The 23,930-nt window shown below is 42.2% G+C and overlaps 1 protein-coding gene across 1 annotated transcript in view; it reads right to left on the bottom strand.

Moving 5' to 3' along the window:
* mrpl23 (mitochondrial ribosomal protein L23) overlaps nt 1-18,345 on the bottom strand; it is a 35,780-nt gene extending 17,435 nt beyond the window's left edge. The window contains exons 1-4 of the mRNA XM_076732827.1: nt 18,236-18,345; nt 16,752-16,874; nt 6,566-6,648; nt 1,993-2,066 (exon numbers count right to left, since the gene is read on the bottom strand). Of these exons, the coding sequence (XP_076588942.1) occupies nt 1,993-2,066; nt 6,566-6,648; nt 16,752-16,874; nt 18,236-18,255 (300 nt within the window). The 5' untranslated portion in view covers nt 18,256-18,345. The remainder of the gene's footprint in view (nt 1-1,992; nt 2,067-6,565; nt 6,649-16,751; nt 16,875-18,235) is intronic.
* Between the last annotated feature and the right edge of the window lie 5,585 nt (nt 18,346-23,930).

Raw genomic sequence — 23,930 nt, 5'->3', positions numbered from 1 at the left:
TGGGGTCCCCCCTAAGCCCGAGGAAAATGGCCGTCACGGAACCCCGCTAACGGGAGGCCTCCCCTCAACCACAAACCAAGAGTAAGGAATGAGAGAGAGAGAGAGAGAGAGAGAGAGAGAGAGAGAGAGAGAGAGAGAGCAAACGTATTACTGCTGCAATATTAGCTGATGGAGGGAGGGAGGGAGGGAGGGGGGAGAGGGAGGGATGAGGGTAGAATGGGGGGACTGCGGTGTGAGCATCGACCCACAGAACACTCTCCCACATGTGGAGTCAATTAGGAACAATCTTGTTTTCTACCCACCGCTGCAAAAGAAAGGAGGGTTTTCTGGGGCTCTATGTGTGTGAGTTTGTCTGAGTGTGTGTGCGTGCGTACACAAGAGAGAGAGAGAGAGAGAGAGAGAGAGAGAGAGAGAGAGTGAGGTAGAAAAGGGAGTTGAGAGAGCATGTTTTTTCCGAAAACCTGCCAGAGAAATAGGCCGGATATTTGGTTTTATATCAAGCCATTTTAAGCACAACGAGCCTGCATCTCCGTGTTTCTGCCTGCTGTTCACCATCATGACTTCAGAAAACCGCGGCATGATTGCGACTACAGAGGGAATGACACTCAAGGAAAAACATCAGTCCTCTAGGGCTCAGCATGCATGAATGATGCACACATGTGACAGATATGTGTGTGTGTGTGTGTGTGTGTGTCTGTGTGTGTGTCTGTGTCTGTGTGCATGTGTGTGCGCTGGTCCGCATCCTCACACCTATCATCGTCGTGTGCATCTGGTGAGACAGAAGCATCACTACTGACTCCGCTAGGAATTCCAGACGCACACAAAATCACAGGCCACTTCCTTGGTGTCAGACAAGAGGAAGTCTCCCTTTCTAAAAGATTCATGGCCGCTTCAAGTATGTATCCTCTTTCAAATTGTCGTGTTTAGACAATTTTCATTATTCATTCGTTTCAAGATTGATGGCTCCCAGTCGGGTGGGCGGCGCGGCGTAAACAAGCGTCTACACCGCTGTTGATTTATCTGGTGAAGATCAAAACGGCAGGCACAAAACAAAGGCCCCTTGCTTTTCACGTCTGCATCAAAGGAGCATTAAAACAGTGACTTTTTCGACATTTTGAGGGGAGGTTTGTTTGATTTAAAAGGATAACAGACTTCAAACATTGGCGAGATGGTCAGGGAATGGGCCTTCCTGACCCAAAGCTCACCTCAAACACAGGTGTGAAGGCAACGGCTGGGATGCAATGAGGGAGTGTGGGCTGACGAGCCAACTGGAGGGTTCCTTCAAACTACGCACACACTACGTGCACATGATTTCTCCATCCATGGCACGACACGCAAACACAGAAAGGAGAGCTATACCAGATGATAACCCTATCTCAATATTCCCTGCAATAGGTCTGGCATGCAGCCAAAGATGACCTTTCACCCTCAGGCCCCGCAAGAACCCAGAGTGCTGCTTTCTCAAGAGGGCAGCCAGAGTGTGTGAACCACACAAGAGAGATATGTAAGGTAGAGCTGTGTGATGTGTGTGTCTCTGTATGTGTGTGCATGAGAGGCTTTTCTCATGAGAACAGTGGGTAATATTTTAAATGTGTGCATGTGTGTGTGTGTGTGTCTGTGAGCTCACCTGCAAAGGCCGCCTGCCCCTCAGGGGCTGGATGGGGGAACATCAACTAACCCGTCTTACCTCTCTCACCCGGTGAGTCGCCCCCTTCCAAAAATAACCCACGATACAAAAGCTGAAGCTCATGGGCCCCAAAATGCCCTTTTCCCCTGAGCGTTGTGTTTAACAATGCAGCCTCCACAATTAGAAAAAAAACACAGAGGGCTCGGTGTTTGAAAGAAAGGGAGAAAGTTATTGTGGAGAGGTCTCCACCTCCCACTGTGAACTGGACAGGAGTCAATGAGCTAATGCTACTCAAACAACACATCAGCCAGAAAAGACTGGGAGTAGGAGTCTGGGTGTACATGTGTGTGTTTGTGTCCTCTCACCAGCTGAACGTAGGCTACTTTATAGTCAGGCTGCTTAACCCTCTGGTTTAGGTGATTCCTCTTCTTGTTGGAGCCTGAGAAACACAAAGAACAGCAGGTATTGAATTTGTTGACAAACAGTAGTGGCTAATCATGAGAAACTTCTGATTATCAGACAGCAGACAGTAGGACTGAGTGAAATGGAAATCTGTCAAGTGGTAGAGACTCTGCTACACTGTTTCTAATGGGGTCGCTTGCCCTTTAAAATTTCTCACTATATTGTGTCTTTGTGCACAAGATATTTGAATCACTGGATGAGACAAATACAGACATTCCTTTTTGGTTATTTTTTTTTTTTACTATCAATACATGTATTGATGTGTACAGCATTATTAGAGCTGCAACAAGTTGATTAATCATTTAGTCAACACTCAGACACTTACACATGCTGCGATCCACATCTATGTGAGAGTCAGCAAAATGACTGAAAAACACTATCCTGACACCTCTTTACCTGCGCAGCAATTATCACATTATGTTTCATTCCGATGTGAAAAACTGGTATTTAACTATGCACTTTTGTTCATGTCCCTGTAGAACAGAGAAGACTTTGTGTGTACATGTGGTGAAGCAGAGCCTGATCTTGTTGACTATGGAAGGCAGGTTAACCTCTTTCCCAGCTGGAGATGATGATGACATCATCCTCTCTCCTGTAAGACCTCTCAGAGTCTCTGCTCTGGGAGATGCTGAGAGAGTGTGTGTGTGTGTGTGTGTGTGTGTGTGTGTGTGTATGGAGGCAGGCTGGGAATCTGGCTTCAAATAAATCAAAAGGTGATTTTATTCAACTTAAAGGCACTTCACAAAGGTATCACAGTCTTTACATTACGATAATAACCCTGCTATCAATGATGGATAGTGACCACGCATCAAACAGTTCATCTCTGCCTCAGAACTCTGATCTCAATGGGACCCTGGTGGTCAAGTCAACAGGCCCTCTGAGTAACTGCCATTGCCATGGGAACGGTTTATGACATGAAAAACAGGAGAAACATTCCGCTGTAATGAGTCATTTGTGTGTGTGTGTGTGTGTGTGTGTGTGTGTGTGGTACGTGGAGCTAGTAATCACTAGCCAAGCAGCCCACTGCTCAGGGAAAGCCCTGAGCAGGGTTGTAAAACACCCCCCCTCCACGCCCCTCTGGCTAACTGGAGGCCCCTGTGTGGGTGGGAGACCGAGGTAACGAAGAGTGTGTGCCTGTGCGTGTGTGTGTCTGTGCGTGTCTGTGTGGGTGTGAGAGTTTATGATTGCTGAGGAGATGCATAGGAAAATGCTACTACCTTTGAAAGAGCCAGGTCAGGCACTGACCTGACCCTCCACACACAAGAAATACACAAAAGACACACGCACATGAAGTGCACACCTTGACAAAGGTACAGAGTGTGTGTCTCTTCATTCACACAGCCTTTTCCTAACACATGCAGACACACAGACAGAGCTTTCATACAACACTCGCAAACGCAAGCACAATTTCTCCCACTTTGAGATTGCGGTTTGGCAGCCAGCTATCATGTTACAAATCCCAGGCCGGAGGGGTAACCATGGCAACTTCTTCCAAAATACCCCTGCCGCCCATGGAGGGAAGAAAGGGTCGTTTGCGCCCCTCGCTCTCCTCTGCCCGTTCCCGTCTTTACGCTGCCAATGGAGTGGAACTCCTGACGCAGAAAGGGATACCTTCTCTGACGCACCTCGGGATCACCAGGGGCCCTGAGCCGCTCTTTCCTCTCTATACTCCTCTGTCCCCCCACAGCTCACTGTTTTCCTTCCACCCACCCTCCCGAGGGGCTTTCCTTTTCCCTAGCTTTTAATGACACAACCCTAATAAACAGTGTTAATGGGTCCTCCACACTGTAGGCTAGGCTATGCTAGGCGCCTCTCTCCTCCTCCCTCCACGTCTCCTTCCCAGTCTCTCCTCCAGAGGTAGAGGGGGCTCCTTGTGGCCCTTCAGGCGCAGCACAGAGGGGGCTCATGCCTCCTTTTCTCAGCTGTTCGTCAGTGTCTCTTCAACTTGAAGCCACCCATATATCCTCTCCTTCTGTTCTTTCATGAACTTGCAAATTCCTAGACTCATAGGGAGCCCCCAAATCAGTCCATGCAAACTTAAGCAGTTTCCTCCTCCAATAAAAAGACAGAGGGATTATTAAGTCAATGATAAAACACCATCACTTCTATGGTCATCCTTGACAAGGAGGCAGGAAGGGATGGGGCAGTTAGGGCCCTGAAGCTGCAAGTTTGTAAGTGAATAGTATGTGTTTGTGTGGAGGGAGCGTGGGGTGTCCTGGGACAGCTGGAGGCTGGAATGCTGCAGCAGCAGATTGTCAGATAAGCAGCTGTGTGTGCTAGGGGAAAGGAGAGCCAGGCACGTTAACCACTACCGCAACTAGCCCCTGGAAAACACTCCCGCTGCTGCATGTCAATGGGAAGACCGTCTACATCACGAGCTGAAATTTCTAATCGGCGCTAACCACCGCTTACAGTCTCCAACACAGAACCAATTTGACTTTATGCTTCCTAAAACAAAAATCATCTTTCTGTGAATTACGTACACCATAAACAAAATTGACTTTGCAAAACTATCAACCAATTAAAAAGGCCACAAGGATGGATACAATCTTGAGGATTACAGAGGGCACAAGCATAAGACGATGAACAACTTATTTTCATCTGGACAAAAAATTAGTTCAGTAAGTTTACACATCATAAACTCCATCCAATAGTTTCTCTTGGAGCTGGAACTACTGAGCATGTGAATGGACAGCAATAGGGGATGATGCTGCAGGAGTTGTTTGAGAAGTTTCAACTGATGCTTTGAAACCATTTTCTGTTGTAGTTTTCATCACTGGAAACTAACATGAATTCAAGTTGACCACAGCTACTTGTAACTTCTTATCTTTCATGACTATAGATTGTTAATGGACAGTAAATGCTGGATACTTCAAAAGACATATTTCAGGTGCAGATTGCCAAAACACTTATGTCACAGTATATTTTTAATATTGGGCCGTAGTGAGTAATCTTGTATATCAAATTTTAACACAATATGACTTACAAGTAAATGTATTGGATAGCCATTGTTTACGGTAAGAAGCTGAAGTTACCTTTTTTAATGAAGTTATCAAACTATTTATATACTTTACAGTGTTGTTTAGCTCATGGTGGAAGGACGTTAAGAGCTTAGCATACTGAGACTGTGTGTGCAACATTGGATCGATTTACTCACAACAGCTGAAGTTCAACTTTAGGATTTTAATCTAGATGAAATGTTTGTGGCTTGGTACTGCATACCATGAATCAAGTGTTTTCACCACTGCCTTAACACCCTCTCTAAAAAGCTTGGCTGGGCTCCATGTCTTTACATAGATGTACAGTCATGGTGTGTGTGACGTTCTTCGGCCACTTGCTGTCCTTAGGTCAGTGACTCAAGCGATGATGTGTACATTGCATTATTGTACTTTTTTCATTTTTAAATCCTCCACATAGTCAGTGCACTTAATGCGATTAAACAAAGAAAACAGACTATCTAAAAAATGTTAGGTGAGTTAGAGGTTTTGGACTTGATCCGAAACTGACCCGTAGACAGTCAGACCTGTTGAAGAAAGTAGCAACATCCTGCACTTCAGTCTCTCCATCTCATGTGAAAAACATATATTTCTCCTGTGATGATGACACATCATGTGACCAGACAGTCCACCGTACCCATTCTGATACTAGACATATTAGCACACTTATCCTAGACTCATGGCAATACAACAGCATCCTACCTGACTCAATTAAGACAACATAAAATTTGGACTAGGGGTGCGCAGTGGACCAGTTTTGTCACCGTCAATGGTGTCATGCTCTGCAAAGACCTGGAGTTATATTCACTAACTACTGTTTTCTTTGCAAACACAAAGATGTGGACGTTGATATCACAAGCATAGAGTGCATATAGTGGATTAACTTGATGGAAATGTCCCCACAACAACAATAACAACTGGAAAACTCTATATGTGTACGCTAATCATTTTACTTCAGACTGCTTTGAGGGCCAACGCAAAGGAGGATTTACTTCAAAACTGAGGCTCAAGCATGGATCGATGCTGACTAGAATCTGCACGTTTTGCCAATTTTATGTTGCTCATTTTCATTCTTATTTGGTGCTAATAAATATATCAGTTATTTTAATATTTTTTTCTTGAGATATGTTCCCTTACATTGCTAACACAATGAAAACAGGAAAAAACATGTTTTGAGTGGAGTATCCCTTTTATTATCGCAATAATGTGATATAAACTTTAGGTCATATCACCTAATCAACCCTCACTCTGGCCCCAGGTCAGCTCTCAGTTACTTGGCCTTGAATGGACTCGTGAGGACCTACAGCTTGATTTACTAACTGTTGGTGGGGCTTGTGGAAAAAAATTATTGTCCACTACTACCTACACTGTCAGTAAGTCTATGAGAAATGTAAATATTTTGTGAAGAAGCATCAACCACTGCAAGTTCTGTAAATGTAACAGTTCTCTGTATGTGTTTGTAAGCAGTGAAGACACTCACCAAACTGTATCCTCGTGCGGACGGCTCCGACAGGGACGTTATAGATCTTCTCCAGGTAGTTCTGTATGTCATACTTGGTCATTCTGTCCAGACATGTCCAGAACAGACAGAAAAGACACACAAACAGGGAGGAAGAGAGACAGAGGAGAACAGGAGTTTAGCATCCAGCATCAGTGTTCGCATGTAGTAAGGAGTGGTTTTAATGTGTGTGTGAGACGGAAGGGAGTGAGGAAGGATGTCTGAGGTTGCAGTCCTGCACTTGCAGGGTTACATGCTGGATCACTGTCCATCAAATAACACCACATTCACTTAATTGACACAGACAGAGAAATGATAGAACCTGTTTCCACACTGCATTCCCATAAACTCTGTTGTTATATTACCTACTGTAACAGACAGGACACACCCCTATGAACCCATAGTCAGCTTTTATTCTCTGGATCATAAAGTGGAGAGAAGAGAAATGTGAGTGTCAGTGTTCATCCAATTATCTGTCTGCATGTATTGATCGCGCCCGGTGAAACCCTACACAGGAAGTGGGCCTGGCACCAACTAATCCAGTGGGCCAGCCCAGCTGAAGCAAGCCCACTGGGCAGCATTTGGAACGAATTTCTCCGACCAGAGGAAGAAAGGCTTTTAATGGCTAATCAATCTAGCCAATTGGATTAGCCTAGTAGAGAGCACTTCCCAAATGCGTCTGACAAAGTGCTTAATAGCGACGCTGTGGTCTGGCATGAGTGCCTCGCATATGGCGTCTTCCATCACCTCATATGTCTTTCAGAGTAAACAGCACAATACCTTGAGCTGTTGTAACAATATTAGGTGAGGCAAACATTTGCATGAGAAAATCCCATCTGTGAACACAAAGACTCTTTGTACCTAAGAATGATGTAATATATGTTTCCATGCTGTACAAACAATTGCCTTTTCCTCTATAATACGCTAAATTTTGGCAATGCTGAGACTGATGTAGCCCTAGAACACTTCCATTTGACCTACTAAGTTCTGTTTATCGAGAGAGGTACGCTTGCATTTATAATACTTCAGTAACTATTTCCACATTTGATTCCACCATAACAGCAAACAGGATGGTTTGATGTGGTGACTGTTGATTATGTTTGGTTTTTTCTACTAAACACTAACTTCAGGCAGCTGCCTTTGAGAGACAAGAGAACGAAACACTCACTGAGCTCTGCCTCTCAGAGCCAGTACTGTTTCAGGACCACTCAGGGTGTTAAGGTGGTGGAGTTTCTGCATCACTGTGTAAAGAAAGGTGTAAACAAACTTGTTAAGGCCTATTTAGACCTATTCATCTCCCTTTACCCAGTTGAGAGGCAAGAGATGTGTTTCCAAAGATGTGGCATGCAGATGCGCCTTTCTGCTCCATTTGCACCCACCTCTCTCCATAACCCCCCTCTCACAGTGTGTGTGCCAGAGGGCAGTGAAGCAGAGCAGAGTGGCCGGGGTACTTGAGATCAAGAGAGGAAGAAAGAGAGAGTTATTGCACTAAGAGACGGGTTTTCCTAGAAAGCAGGGGCAGGGAACTGGAAGGGAGGAAAGTGGCTCTGAGACTGCAAGGTCCCCTCTGGATCATTAGCAGAGGGAACACTGATCCTGATTAATGAGGAACCTTCCCCAATCTAAATCCATCTGCTTTTCCCACTCCAATTATCCAGTCACCATGTATGCAACATGTGCAAGCACAGTCATGTCTGTTACTCTGCATAAGATGCACATGCATGTTTATATATGTTATAGCTGAAACAGTAAGTATACCAAGATAAAACAATGAGAAAAAGAAAATGGACAACACACATCAAGTTAAAGATAATTCATTTATCAATATCAGTAATAAGTCAAATGAAAAAATAACAAATAGATTAAACACGTAAATAGAATATAACGTCTACAAATCTAATTTATACATTTACATTATGCATTTACAGATATACTATGAATGCATCTACACACACACATACACAAATACTCAACACTACATTTACAGGGGTTACATTCGAAAGCTGAGTCAATACATGACCAGTTCAGCTACAAACTGGAATCCATTCTGAAATAAAGCCTTGGGCAAAAAGCTGAGGAGAAAATGTCAAGTCAAGCGTGCACATACAGTAAACAAGGCTAACCTTAGACAAAGGGCGTGGTGTCTCCAATAGTGATGCAGGCAGCATCTGATCATCATCCCAGTATAAACACTCATCTGACTCCACAAGCTAACCTTTCACACTTCTGCCTCGCAGGAAGAATGAAAACCTGTCTTCAGCAACTGCCAGAGCTGAAGGCATCGTTCCTCAGCAACTGGTATATATTTATACTCAAACACACATGCTACAAAGATTCCTCACCCAAGATGATGAAAGAACTCCAAACACAAAACCTAGAAGGGCATCGGATGACGCAGACGATGGATTAGGTTCAATTATGGTCCGTTGTTGCCAAGCAGTTTTAAAACAGGCTCACTGGCATCATTGAAAAGAATTTTAAAAAGTTATATTGTTCTGCATTGTTCAAGGGGAGGTGTAGAAGGAAGACATACGACCTAAATCTGATATCAAGTGGTGCTAAAAGAAACAGGTCTCTGAAGGTGTGAAGGCATGGATGAAGAAACAGGGTAAATTTGATGCCTTTGTTTCCCCTTGCTGTGACGTAGTTTTGTGTGACAATATAGCGGATTCATCAATCGCACACCTCCTGACAGTTGTTCTCAAACGTAACACTTCATCTGCAATGAATCCACATGCTCCTGGACATTTCCTATTCTCAAATGGGCTAACTCACACTGAGCCAAGGAGATTGGGAGTATCAGCTCCAGTAGTTTAAGGCTGTCCATTTACACCTGTGCCCCGAAAGCAAATGGGAGAAGTAGGTGAAAGGGCATGGTTGGAGAAGTGCAAGACGGGACAGAGGCAGCTTTGACAGTCTCTGACAATAAGGACAGTGAATGTATTCTAAAAGCTCAGAGACTACAGCATGCCACTTGTCCATTAATGTGCTCGTGCTAAAAGAACATCTGCCAGGTGAATGGGTAATGCCTCTGTTGTACATAAAGGATGCCCTCTACAGCCACCCATTCACCAATCATCTTCAACCTCAAATACACACAAGAAATATTGACTGAAAATAAAATTTAGCAGATCTGGATTTTTGGCTGAATAATGTTTGTAGATGCTGAAACCCCTCTTTATAACTGATGTTAAAGAAAACAAGAAATTGGGAAATCCTAGTGGTCTAAGACAAGTACCACAAAACCACATTATGCCCAGTTTGATCTCAGCCAAGTACCTATTCTTGCATGTCATCCCTGTCATCCTATATCTCCATGGCTACTGTTTATTGCCATGGCCAACTATCAAATAAAGGCAAAAACAGCCAAAAGTATTCTTAAATAAATAAATAAAAATCAAGTCATGTAAGTCAAATAAGCCATGAACTCATTTTACACAACAAAATATTTAATTCATTAACTTTAATAGAATTTAATTTTTGTTTCAAATTTATCTCCCAACCAATATTTGACTGAAGAAAATGGAAGAGATTGGAGAGTTGTGAATAAGTAATTATTCTGCAGTAAGGATTATGATTACAGGGTAGTAATTACAGTGCTAACTGTAAGTATGCTTATGGAGTATGTCACTCAACATTGACATGAAAAGACCAACGCACAGAGAGTAGAGCGTAGTGGGCACAGCTTTCAATGACATAGATCATGCTCAATGGAAAAAAACTAAATCAAGACATGATTAAAATCTCTATATATGCAGATGACTCAGCAATTTATATGGCAGCATCCTCAACAAATGACTTTGTTAATGCTTTACAAAGGGAACTACAGTTGGTTGTGGAACTGGTTGTAAATACACTGCACACAGAAAGTTATCAGATGCTTTCAAGTTCTCCACATTTTGTTGTTTCAGATGCATCTATAAACAGATGTTTTCTTATAAATCTACACACAATATTCCACAATGTCAAAGCAAAAACACTTTTGGGAGTGTTATTGTTAATTTATTAAAAAGAAAACACTGAAATATCCAATTTACACAAGACATATTCAGACCTTTCACTTAGTACTTGGTTAAAGCACTCTGTACAGTACTTTGGCAGGCTTCAGTCTTCTTGAAAATGATCCTACAAGTTTGGCACACCTTTCTTCTTGGCAGAATCATTCAAGATCAACCAGGTTGGATGGGGAGCATCGGTGTACAGCCATTTTCAGATCTCTATAGAGATAATCTATTGTGTTCAGGTCCAAACTCTAGCTGGGCCACTCCAGGACCTTCAGAGATGTTGCCAAACCACTCCTGTTTTCTTGGTGGTATGCTTCGGGTTGTTGTCTTGTTGAAATGTAAACCTTTGCCACAGCCTGAGATCCTGTGTAGGAAGAGGGTATCATACTATCTGTTTAGCACCTGGCTGATAAGAGCAAAAGGTTTGTTAATATTATCTTTCTTACTGTTATTGATATTGAGTGATTTTAGAACATCCTTTTGTAGTTTGAAAAATTTGAGGGTGAGTGTGTTCAAGCTAGCAAGGATGCAGTTTTGGCTCTCACTCTGTGTGAACCATCAGCTGGAGATGTCACACTTTTTTTAGACATGTTTTTGAAACTATTTTGAACAAAATGCTAGTTATTCTGTTGTCCTTTTCTATTTTCTTTTTAATTCTAATTTTAACTCTAGTCTGCTCTGGTGGCTGGTTTAAATTTGGTTGCAGCAACCTGACCTGTGCATGCAGGGGTGCCACCAAAAGGGGGCCAGGGGGGCCTTGGCCAGACACAACCCTGTCTTGCAGGTCTATGGACAGTTCTCTCAACCTCATGGTTTGCTTTTCACTCTGACACACACCATCAACTGTGAGACTTTATGCAGACAGGTGTCTATCAATGCAATTAGGTACAAATGGACTCCACTCAAGCTATAGAAGCATCTCATAACATAACAAAATGTAGAAAACTTGAAAGGGATTGAAAACTTTACATATGCACTCTCCCAAAATAATCCAACATGTTTTACTCACAGACAAACAAACAGATGCTCTATCGACACTTTAAATCAACAATATTTCCACTGAACAAGTCTCTGGGACCAAACTTTAGGTATAATAAAATGCTTTCCAGTTTTAATCCTTAAACACGTTGATAAAATGTGTAACATGACAAAAGAACTGTCACATTTTAGCCCAGCATATTTGCAATATACTTTAGGTCACTCAGCTATGACTATATGAAATTCCTCACCAGTGTACATTATCCACAAAAAAAGCAAAACTCGATTCATAGTTTCACTAAAACAAAACCTCCCGGGGCATCAGTTATGTTTGATTTGATAACATAATCAAATGTGTATGTATGCTATTGTTGTACTCTGTGTATTGCTGCCACCTGCAGGTTTGACCCATAATGACCTATTTTCACAGAAAGGACAAGACATACTGATGTAAACCCTTTTATCAGATTAACAACAAGCAGTTGGTTAAGTGGCAGTGAAGTGGGCAATTGAATAAATGTTATGTGAAAAACTATGTTTGTCTGGTATTTTAGTTTCATCCTTGGGTAGAATTAGCGGTCATCATGGTGAGTCATGTTTCAAAAATGGTGTGTGTGTTCTCCACTGTATAAACTGAATGCCGTGCCACAATACTAGTAAATTAGTAATTGCTATAACAACATTTGATCCAAAGAATGGGGGTACTGCTGTTGTCATGTCCTCGTTTTAAAATGAACACTACTTTGTATAGGGATGATTCAGTGACCATCCTGTTTCTTGTGGCAACCATGAATCCTCCTTGGAAAGGTTGCTTGTTTTAGCAACTTGACTTGGCAAACCACTGGAAAGCTTTTAATGTGGCTCCTTGTTTGATAGAAACTGGGCTGCATCTACATTTGGACTTTTTATGGTGCCTTTTTGGTAGGCAGATCATCTTTAAGTATTACAGAGGAACGGAAAAGAAGAGGAGCCACACATAGATGTGATGCAGAGTGGCAGGCGACAGGCACGTACTGCAGTTTGGAGGAACCTCAGTCCTTTAACACATCATCAGCTATGTGGTCTCTTATTCCTGTACGTAAGTTGCCTTGACCATTTACAAAAATGATGCTTACAAAACCCCAATTAAAGCTGACATGGATGTTAATTTTTTTGACAGAATTCCCTGTCTGAATCGCTTTTTTGCATCAACACATACTGCAAGATATTATATCATAGTACAAGTGGAAAACATCATGATGACATACATGCTAAACACTAGAAAAATGCATCAGCAGAGACGAACACCATACATAGCCAGGCCGTTACCATCAGTGACTGCCAGACAGGACAACTTTAAACTACATACTGTGGAGGAACACTCCTCCATAACACAGCTGAACTGTCCCTCTGACATGTTAACACTGTGTCTTCTCATAAGCCTCTCAGATTTTACTTTATGTGTAACCTTCATTAAACACAATGTAGGCTAAACATCCAAGGCACACCAAACAGTCCACACACACAAACACACACACACACACGTACACACACACACACACACACAACATCAAAGTGCATTGTGTCAGAGCGGCTTAGTGGTGAGAAAGAAACAGGAGAGTTGTTTTCTGCGCAGATGAAAGGCAAAAGAAAGCCGCTCCTCATTGTAAGTCTGCCCCATTGTCAGGTTTGAGTCGAGATATGCACACTCACTACTTTAACCCTCCCACCTACACAGACAATACATGCACAGAAGTTGCTCAACACTAAGTATCAAGATCATAATAGCAGACTTTGTTTAGAGGGAAAGCCATTGAGGAACCTGAGACTTAGGGAGAGAAGAGCGAGTTGAGAAGTTGAGAGTATAAGAGCAGCGTGTGAAGGATTAGATATATTGTTCAGGTTTTCGGTCTGACAATAGAACAGAAATAGATCAAAGAACAGGTCACCAGGAGTCACTAAACTCCTCACTGAGAGAAAGGTCAGCACAGACGCGACAGCTAGTTACACTCCTCGACTAGCAGGCTAAATGACTTCTATGACCTAAACTGAGAATTGGTTAGAATGAAAAATAACCCAGTTTCCAACTTCAGCCACGTGCTTGGAAAGTGGAACAAGGGAACAGAAACAGAGTCATCGCCATGGCAATCATAACATTGTTTGATCCAACAGGTACTGAACAGTTGTAGGCGAGGGAAGACAATGAGAGCTGCTCTGTAACAGGGTCAGTGTGCTACTGTCAGATTGAAGTAAGAAAACCACACCATGGTCTGGTTTCGTAACTATTAGCATCGCAGCACAAAATGTGACTGAGTAGTAAGTGAACACAACATTCAGCAGTGTGATCTTTTCTTTGTGTGTGTGTGTGTGTGTGTGTGTGTGTGTGTGTGTGTGTGTGTGTCAGCATTGGCCGCTAGCCATGCCAGGTGAGGTCCAAGAGGTGTGTGTGTGGGTGTCAACCTAGAAATTTGATGATGTTCCTTCTGGAGCAGAGAGGAAATACTAACATAGCACAAAAGGTTTGAGAACAATCAAAAAGACAAAGAAATACTTCCCTCCAGCAGGTAGAAAGAGAATTACACGAACACATGCCAGGTGTCTCACACAACAAGTGCCAAAGAGGGATTGGTTTTGGACGTGTTGCAAAGCGTTTAAGAAAAGCACAATAAATAACTGAGTCCAGGGTGGGACAGAGGGAGAGGACAGAGAAAGACATGCGCAGATCATAACAAGTGAGCGATACTGCAAACAAGCAAGATAGCTAGAAAAAAAAGCAAAAGAGAACAAGACAGACAACCATGGATATCTAGCTCCCAGGTGTCATTGAGATAAAGGCCACCTTGTGTTATTGCCCTGAGAACGCCAACATTACCACTTCTCATTAACAGCTGCTCGGCACTACAACTTACCCACGCTAACACCACCTACCCTCGAGAGTCATAACTACAACAGCTTTCACTGGCGTAGTGACTCAGACTCATCAATAAGCTGGGAGTGGGAGTGATATTTGGTTTCTGTCACTGTCTCTCCATGTGTGTCAATTTACAACACTGTGTGTATGAAAAGTAATAAAATAACAGTGTTTCAAGCGCACACTGAGGCCCCAGCAGCATATCAATCAGCCATGCACCTCTCCCAGGCATCAAAGACTCCAAGAAACAAAAAAAACCTTACACACCCTTATAAACACACACGCACCCTGCACTTACCCACTTTTGTGCATATATACACAAAGACACACACCATTCTCACAAACTGACTCGCCCACACTGACAAGCATGCACACAGACACACACACACACACACACACACACACACACACACACACACACAGACACACACACAGACACACACACAGGCACATACGCACACACAATTACATAAGCACCCTAGGAGTTTGGCAGAGAAGAGGCAAAAATCAGAGTGGGAGGCCAGGCACCTGGATGAACAGATTATGGTCTAAACCCCACCAGAGACACATAGATGATCTGCCTCAAACTTCAATTTTTCTCCCTAATGTAGGCTCTGGCCCTCTCTTTGCCTGAGGAGCACTGCTAACCTCAGTGACCTTGGCTCACAGAGCTAGTCAACATCAACTCATCACTACTAAGTGCTGACTGGCAAGGACCTCCTGTTGCGTTTTACAACAGAATCCATGTTGTCCAAACTCACCAAATGTCTAGTTGTAAGACAAAAAACAACACGGCAAGATCGGGAGGCAGGAGAGTGGTGTTATATATAGCATACTCCACTGAACATGAGTCTTGGAGAATGATCAAGAACAGTGCGTTTTCTGCATCGATATTGATATTGGCTCCTCCAGGGGACGAATGTTTGACATTGAGCTGTCAACAACAGGGCTCAAACCTCCACTGCAGCGCCAAACAAATGTACCTTTGACCTCACCTCCTGCTGCCAATGTCAGCCTTTCACAAGTCCTCACTACAACTGAGCTCATTAAAGACAGCATAAGGTGGTAAGAACTGTCTGTGCTGTTGGGGAATCACACCTAGGATTCCTGTTCTTGAGGCTGTCATGCCACCTGGTGGCCATGTTGCCCAACCCGCACTGCAAAATACGTCCAGAAACATTGCTACAGTGCCAGTAAAAACAAATTATTGCAGCCTAAAATGCGAAACATATGTTCATTATATAATATGTCTGAATGACATTAAACTACTACTATAGTCTAACAAAAGCAAAATAACTTTTGATGCCAAATACAATAACTGATTTTGCAGTCTCATAATAGTAAAATTTACAACCTACACAGGACATCAGTTTGTTATACTTTTATTCTTAAGAAGCACTCTAAATGTTGCTGCAACAGCTGATAAAGGCACAATAACCTCTGAAACAATTCATAGACTTAAAACTATAAGGAGCTATGATTGTTGGCAGTAGCAGTTTCAGGAGAATAACGTATGGCTCTATGGAGACTGGAGAAAGACTTTGTGAAACAAGCAATACACTCATTGTGCATCTTGCTCTTATTCAAAGAAAAATAAACATGTATTAACCTTGACGTTGCTGAACCTTAAGTAGGTGTCAAATGTAGGCATCATGTTTTTCTTAAAAAAAGAAAATTGATAAAATTCAGCCATCAGTTTAATTCTTCACAGACACACAAACTGCATCAGCCAGTAATGTTAGTGATGAGTACAGTCATAGCTTTACAGTGGCATTACTTGTAGTACAACCCACCTACCTGAGGATGGAGTATTAAACTAAAGACATGGATGTATGAAAATACATATTTCCTTGATCACATGAAAATTCACTTCCAAAAAATACAGACTATTTCCCACCCTTTCAGAAAGGCTTAAATAGTAGCGCTGAAACACTTACTGGCTTGACTGAGTAGTCAATCACTGAAGTCGAGGGGAGATGTCATGTACATTTTTAACTATATTCTAATTTTAATAAACAAAATCATCAGTCACTCAGCTTCAAAAAAAAAAAAAAACTTCAATGGCAAGCACTGCCAACAATAAACTTTTTGGTGGTCCTGGCACTATTGCCTAAAGCCACCTCTAAACTGGGACCACCTCACAATTGCCATTCCTTATAGTAATCCTTTTGATTGAGATACTACAAAGACTGACAGCTAACAACATGGGATTTCATAACAGTAGAATAGTCAGCCTTTGTATTTCCTTTATGTGTCTCTACATGATGATGGGGAAGACGTGCAAGTAAAGACTTACTCCATTGGGACACGAAATTGGACAGTGTCAGGAGGCTGCTCTTTTCCCGGCCTCACCAGAGTCAGGAACCACTTGGGTCTGAAGATCCTCAGCTGAGGGTTACCCAGTTGGTAGAGAGGGTATCTGACAGGAGAGGGAAACTGTTGTCATCTACAGTGTCAATCTCAGGAATCAGCATCAGCAGTATTTCTTATAACCACACTAACAACTGGGAAGATAATGAAGCTGCACAAGTATCCTGTAGAATTGCCTGGTGCAATTTTTTGTTTCATTTGCTATTGCAGATTATTGTCAAAAGTAGATAAAGGCAAAGATAAAAAAAAAAAGATCTTTTTCAAAAGAGGGCTGCATAATGAGAAGCCACAGGATGTGATCAGTGTTCATGGTTTGCTTGATCCAAGCCACAGTATATGCCTTGATGTGACATCAGCCATTCCACCTGTAGGGAAGTATCCCAGTCTAGCTGTTAAGTGTTCCAATATGTTCATCAGCTAGTCAAAAACTTGCGGGCATGCTGTTCAGTGTGGGTCAGAAAGTGAAGAGGGTTTATCGGACCTTTTTTGCTGAAATCAGATTATGTGGTTCCACTGTTTGCTTGTTTATAACCTGTCTGATCGTCTAACTGCTCTCATGTTTGCGCTGTTATACTTCACTGTAGTGATGATGTAGCGTTGCCAGATACAAGCAATTTATTTGGAGAGTATAATGGTATAACTAATTTAAATATATATTTCATACCATCTCCTAAGACTTCAATATATACAGCAAAAGAAAACACTGATATTGATAGACATGCATAAATGTTGGCATAAATACAACCTCTTGACAGGGGAGATTAAATATTATTAAAAGGAACTGATTTCAATTTACAGAAACTCAAAAAAAATGTTTAAATCGAGCATTACTGAATTTGGTGTGGCCCCCATTAGTCCATGTAATTATATGTTTATAGTCCAAAATCGCTAATCCCACAAGAGCTTTACGATCTGTACGGCACACAACTTCTTCAGCATGTTTAATCCCTCAAAAAATTACAATGTCCTGATGGAGTATGTGACTACAGACACTTGTGATTTCCTTCACTATCCATAGATCATTACAAGCTGGGTGTCATAGTAACCCATACAGTGACTGTACTGCGACATTAGCTGGATGTTAACGGCAGTTTGTTTTTAGCATAGCTGGCTAACGCTGGCTACGTTCTTGTTGAGTAACATCATTTTGGATTCACAGTTGAGTTCAAAACTTAAAGACTGACTAAAGCGCAATGACAAATTGTAAAGTAAATTAAAACGACGTTTGGCGATAGCTAGCTACATTTAGACAGACACGGCAGCTGGAAGGCTTACACATGCTACCGTTAGCTGGGTTTGCTATCTTACCAAACTGCTGGAAAAGCGGACTAACAAAGATTTAATCTCTACCTGAAGTGCCCTTTCGCGTATTTACGCCTAGAAACAAAAAGAAAAAAATGTGCAACTTACAGTAGTCTTGTTACTGGCATCACGGGAACTGTTGATTGCAACACATAAGCTATCAGCTAGTTGTTTGTTGTCTTCTCAAGGTTGTCAAACGTACCATGTGCATGGATATACTTCCGGGATAACTCGCAAGGCGCATGCGTACTGGATTTGGTTCGTGCCCTTGAAGACAACTTCGTAAGGAAGGTCTGCATCATGGATTAACTAATGTTCCGCAGCTTTAAAATATGAACTCAGTATGCACTGTATGTATTTACACCAGAGTAAGAGCCCTGATTAGACCTGTTCAGATACATGTACTTTCACTGGGCCCAGACATCCATTTGATTCAAACTTACAGCACACACAATTAGCAGTTTGTGATAATAATACCCCAGTGAGGAGGTGTTTTATTAATATTAAGACAGGTCCAAGTGCCAATCAAGTAAATCTGCTGAATGTTTCACCACACCCATTAATTCCTCACCATTTTCTCAGGATTGGTCAAAGTGGTCTGAGTTGGCTGTTTGGTGGACTCACATGTTTTGTGTGAGATTTTTTTATGCTAGTACAGTTTCAATTTGAATTCCACAATTTTACTTTAATCTTGCAATTTGAGATAAATACACATGCAAAAAAAAGTTTTATACACAGGCACATACAAAATAGGAATATATAAATTTTTTCACAACATGAAAAATAACTCATACATAGACACATTCTGTGTCTATTCATTACAATTCGATTGATGAAGAAGTAAATATCCCTAGAATAGACATTTTTGCAATAATGAAACTATTACTAACACTAACTATCACATAACTACTATAACTTTCAGTGTCCTATTATGCAGAATAGTCATTGGAAACTTGTCAGTTATGTACCAGAAAATAGGTAAAATTCCCTGAGTGCTATAATTTTCCAATAAATACACCTTCCCCATTTGGACTAGCTGATTTAATCTCCTCCTTGGACAACAGCAGAGTGCATGTTCTTTTTACGAATTGGTTTCCATTTTGGGAATTTTTCTCAGGGCACATACTGTATGATGAGACAGCAGCAGAGGGAGACCTCGTCCCATGTCTCCTTCAGTCCCTGTGCCCCAGAGTCTGACCTCACACCCACTACATGTGCCTGCAGCAGGGGTAAGAATGATTGAAGGCCCCCTGAGTGGAACATGAGTCCCCGGCTCAGCTGGTTCAGACCTGGCAGGAAATGGACCACACTGACAGCCCAGACTATGCCAGGGAGGGAAGTTTCCATCAGTTAAGATGCCATGGAGTGTGTGTATGTGTGTGTGGAGGGTGCTGGAGGGCAGTTAGGCATTTGATTATTATGCAGTTGTATAGGCATTTATCACAATATATCAGATTGTCCTGCCGTCCCTACAAGTATCCAGTTGAGTCTTTAAGCTCAAGAAAAAGAATATTTTCACTGCCATCAGTTCATTGGTTGTTTACTTGTTTGTTGCTTTGGAACTGGTTCATCTGACAGCTGATATGAGAGTGTACTGGAGATACATAAAGGTGGTGAGGCAGAGGTGGGAGGGTTTCTTTCACAACATGTACTGTAATGTGTATTGACCACTGCATATTACAACATTAAAACATTAGTTTGTTCAATAAAATAAATTATTAACTTGAAGATTGAATTGCATTAACATAATAATAATCCATGATTCAACATTCATATGCAGAGTGAAGACCGCAATGTGTAAGTTGTTCCCGTAATATTGTGTTATCATTTATGCATGGCATTTGAGAAGTGGTTTGTGACTTGATGGTTGCTGGTTCAAATCCTGGATAAACCATAAATATCCTTTCCCTATCTTTCATAAGCCTGAAGCTTGTGAATGTGCATACTCTGTTTTCTAATACTGAAAGTAATTTAGGGCTTGTCTAGACTGGAACAACTGCAGGTGGTGGCATCCAGTGATCCAAAGGGCTTTTAGCAAATTCATGATACACAATGAATTTGCAAGAAGGCCAGATTATCAACCAGGCCAACTGGTCAATTGCCCCGACACCCCAGACTCTCAGGGGCCACAGGTTCACTGTGTGGCAATACATGGTGACTTTATTAACTGATCAGTACAATTAATATGAAATAGAAAGGAAACAGGGCTTAACGTAACTCCTGCATTTTGTGCATTAGCAATTTTGTGCTATTGTGTCATAGTTGACGTGACATGATCATTTTACTCCTTTGTTTGTAAGAATGGTCATTTAGAAGAAGAAAACCGTGTTATTATTTCAGTGTACATTGGATTATCCGTCATCTGCCACATTATCTGCCACAGACCTGGAGCCTGCTCATAGTGCAGCAGTTGTAGCTGCACTCATTACCTCAGTCAGCGTGCCGATGTTTTGCAAGGCTCCATCTAGTGCGGACCAGGCCAGGTCTAAGGGGAGCGGAGGGGGCCAGCAACATGAACCGATGCAACCTTCAGCCAAAGGTCTGGTCTCACACTGTTATCCAACTCTGCCATTTATAGATGTGATTCAAGCCTGTTTGTTAATGCACACGGTTGGGCTCTTTGATGGAAAATAAAAGTTAACTATATGATCTAATTTCATCGGTTGCCATAAGAATACAAACCTGATTAATGAGGTTTTATTGCTTTTCAAAAGACTGGGGCAAAAGCCTACGAGAGCTCTGCTGCTCTCATTACTTTTTAAATTTGCTCTTTGTGAAAATGAGTGTTGCCCTTTTTTTGCTCTTTTTTTTCTTATGGTTCAGTTTTTGCAGAAGTCATATTCTGGTTAATGACTTGGCTGCTGAACTGCATGGCCCTCATAACTACAGTACTTAGTGTGTGACACACACTCATACACATGCAAGCATGCACTCATATACAAAACCTTACACACACGTGTGCATGTACACATAAATTACAGTGATACTCAGCTGGACAGGTAAATTTAATTTTTAATTCAATCAGCAATCGTTTTTCATTTTAATTCAGACACTCAGCAATTGCCATTATATTTCTAACTAAATGAGACACATACCTTTTGTGTGTGTGTGTGTGTGTGTGTGTGTGTGTGTGTGTGAGTGAGAGAGAGAGAGAGAGAGGAAGAAAGAGTCAGAGAGAATTGGAATGAGGGTTCAGGTCTGGGGCAGTGGAAAGTGGCTGTTTGTGTCACAGTGCAAAAAGGAAGAAAGTGAGGGAGGAGGAGGGAGTGCTCTAACAGGAGAGGTGGATAGACGGAAACAGTTCGGTCTACAGCGGGATTGTCCCGCCAAGAGCGGGCGCTGGGGCCGCATGGAAACTTTCCCCCTCTGACTCTCAGGCAGCCGGAGGAGAAGTTGTCGGTATTGAATATCCTCGAGAAGAAAAAAGGGAAACGGTAAATTGAAGATCCAGACGTGAAGATGGAAAAGTTTGTCAGTTGAAGGGAATAGTTCTGCATGTAACGCTGTTTTAGTGTTTCCCTCTGAAGCCGCTTCATCCTGATGCCTTGAATCATTTCCCCAAGTAGTTGCTGGGTTGAGCTTTTATATCATACTTTATGTGCAAAACAGCTAATCCAAAGATTGTACCAACAGTGGCAGAAGCACAGAGCCACAGAGAAGTGGCTGAAGAGCAGGTAGCTGCAGGAACATGAGTTAACGTGGAGAGAGCAATGCGTGAGAGACCTTTCAGTCCAGATCTACTACAGCAGTGGCCTGTTAATCTGCTATCACACGCGAGGCTCATACAGATTGGCCTCACGCGTGTTACTCTATGTGTGTTATGTACCACATTCAGGGATGAGGAGAACTGTGCCGGGGGAGCCAATTATCATTTTTGGCAGCAGTTGTTTAGAAAACCATTCTCATCCCCCGTTGACAATCTGTAGCAGATGTTTTATAGATACAAGCCCGTGGGCCTCAGTGGCTTGTTATCTATCCAGGTCACTGAACGAGTTAGTCGATTGGTCAGTCCACAACTTCAGTCAAGACTGAAATATCTGGACAACTACTGCATGGATTGCCAGAAATTTTGGTGCAGACATTCCTGTAGCCCAGAGGATGACTCCTACTGACTAGGTGATTCCTGACTTCATTTAGCATCATCACCTGGTCAAAATTTCAATATGTCCAATTGGCTACTTTGTGCTATGACAACATATCTGCAAAACCAATGACAAAGTATAGCCTCACCTATACTTTGTGTTTAGTGCCAATAACTAAATATTAAAGTGCCAACAAGCTAAAGTAAGATGGTGAACATGGTAAACAAAAGCCTGCTACACATTAGCATGTTAGCATTGCCATTGTGTGCATGTTAGCATGCTAATGTAAGCATTAGCTCAAAGCCTCACTTTTGCTAAACAGAGTAAATAGAAATTATTCTGATGCTGAGAAAGACACTAAAAAATACTTTCATTGTGCTAAAACAGCATTTAGTCTTCAGGCAGTTTTTAGTGTTTTGCGGCATTAAAAGAGTGTTTGGTCCATGAGATGTGAAGCACCTGAGTGACTGTTGCCGCCAAATAGGACATTTTCAGTAGTTGCAACTTTGAACTGTCTGTAGTCTGAATGAACCAGTAAGTCCATTTAACACATAAAACATAAACCATTAGCCCCTCCACCCCACAGTTAATTAAACCCTTGCCCCTTTGCCATCAACACTAAATGAGTGGTCAGAGGTAGTGGCCAGTTCAGGTCAGATTCCTCTGTTTTTTCATGTCCCATGTTCACACTCTCGAAGCGAGCGAGTGCATGCCACGCAGCAGTCCTCTGCCTATTAATAGCAGTGAGGGATGGAGTTGGGGGCAATCTGGATGGCGTGTAAATTTAGACCCTCCCCCCTGGATGTTCCGTTGATGTCATGAGCCCGACCTCTGACCCAGGAGCCTGGCTGCCACAAGGCCCATGTTGAACTTGAATTTCAAGTCCGAATGCAAGCATGCACAAACACATGCAAACACTTAAATCGTGCACAGTGAACGTACATGCACACAAATGCACTTCTAAAACACAACATCTGAAACAGTTTGAGGCGAAGAGCTGCACACTGTATATATGTCAGCAGCGATGCTCAGTACTCTGCGCGTTCTTTTGCTTTGAGAAACTTTAAACCATCACAGTACAACTGACTGTGAAGCTTCATTGTTTTTCATTATCAAACTAGTTGGTGTGGCGATAGAGGCGCTTGATTTGTTTCCTGTAAGAAACAAAGTAAAAACAGGATCACCTCCCTTTTCTGTTGCAGAAGTTTCATCACAAAAGCACACATAAACACAAGTTGATTTTAAAATCTGCTGCAGTTGGAGTGGGACGATTAGGTAGGGTGCTCACACAGGTTCCCACAGCCTTATCCAGTGTCTCTGCCCCTGCCAGAGTTATGTGATGGATCGGGAGAGAGGGGCTGACATGCATAAATGGGGAAGGGGGCAACTGATCTTCAAGGTATGTCAGCCGACACTCATGAGATATCTTGTGCTTGTGCACCGTGGAAGAGCTTATCCTACAAACACAACAACATTGTTCAAGCCATGATTCCTTTTGTCTTATTTTTGGGTCCAATAAAGTTGTTGAATACCAATAGGGCCATGACCATGTTACAGGAAGAACTATGTTAAAATAAATGGACTGTGACTCTGAATAAAAATGAATCAACATGATCTGCATTCAGCTGAGGTGTCAGAAAGTCATGACAAAGGATATGCTTCTGTGGGAGCTCAGAAGTGAGCGCTGCTTTGTATTGCACATCCACATTACACGTACATTG

The sequence above is a fragment of the Chaetodon auriga genome, chromosome 6 (genome assembly GCF_051107435.1).
Source record: "Chaetodon auriga isolate fChaAug3 chromosome 6, fChaAug3.hap1, whole genome shotgun sequence".
In the NCBI taxonomy this organism is placed as follows: Eukaryota; Metazoa; Chordata; class Actinopteri; order Chaetodontiformes; family Chaetodontidae; genus Chaetodon; species Chaetodon auriga.
Note: the sequence above shows the minus strand (reverse complement) of the source record. Positions and strands in the feature narration are given on the sequence as shown.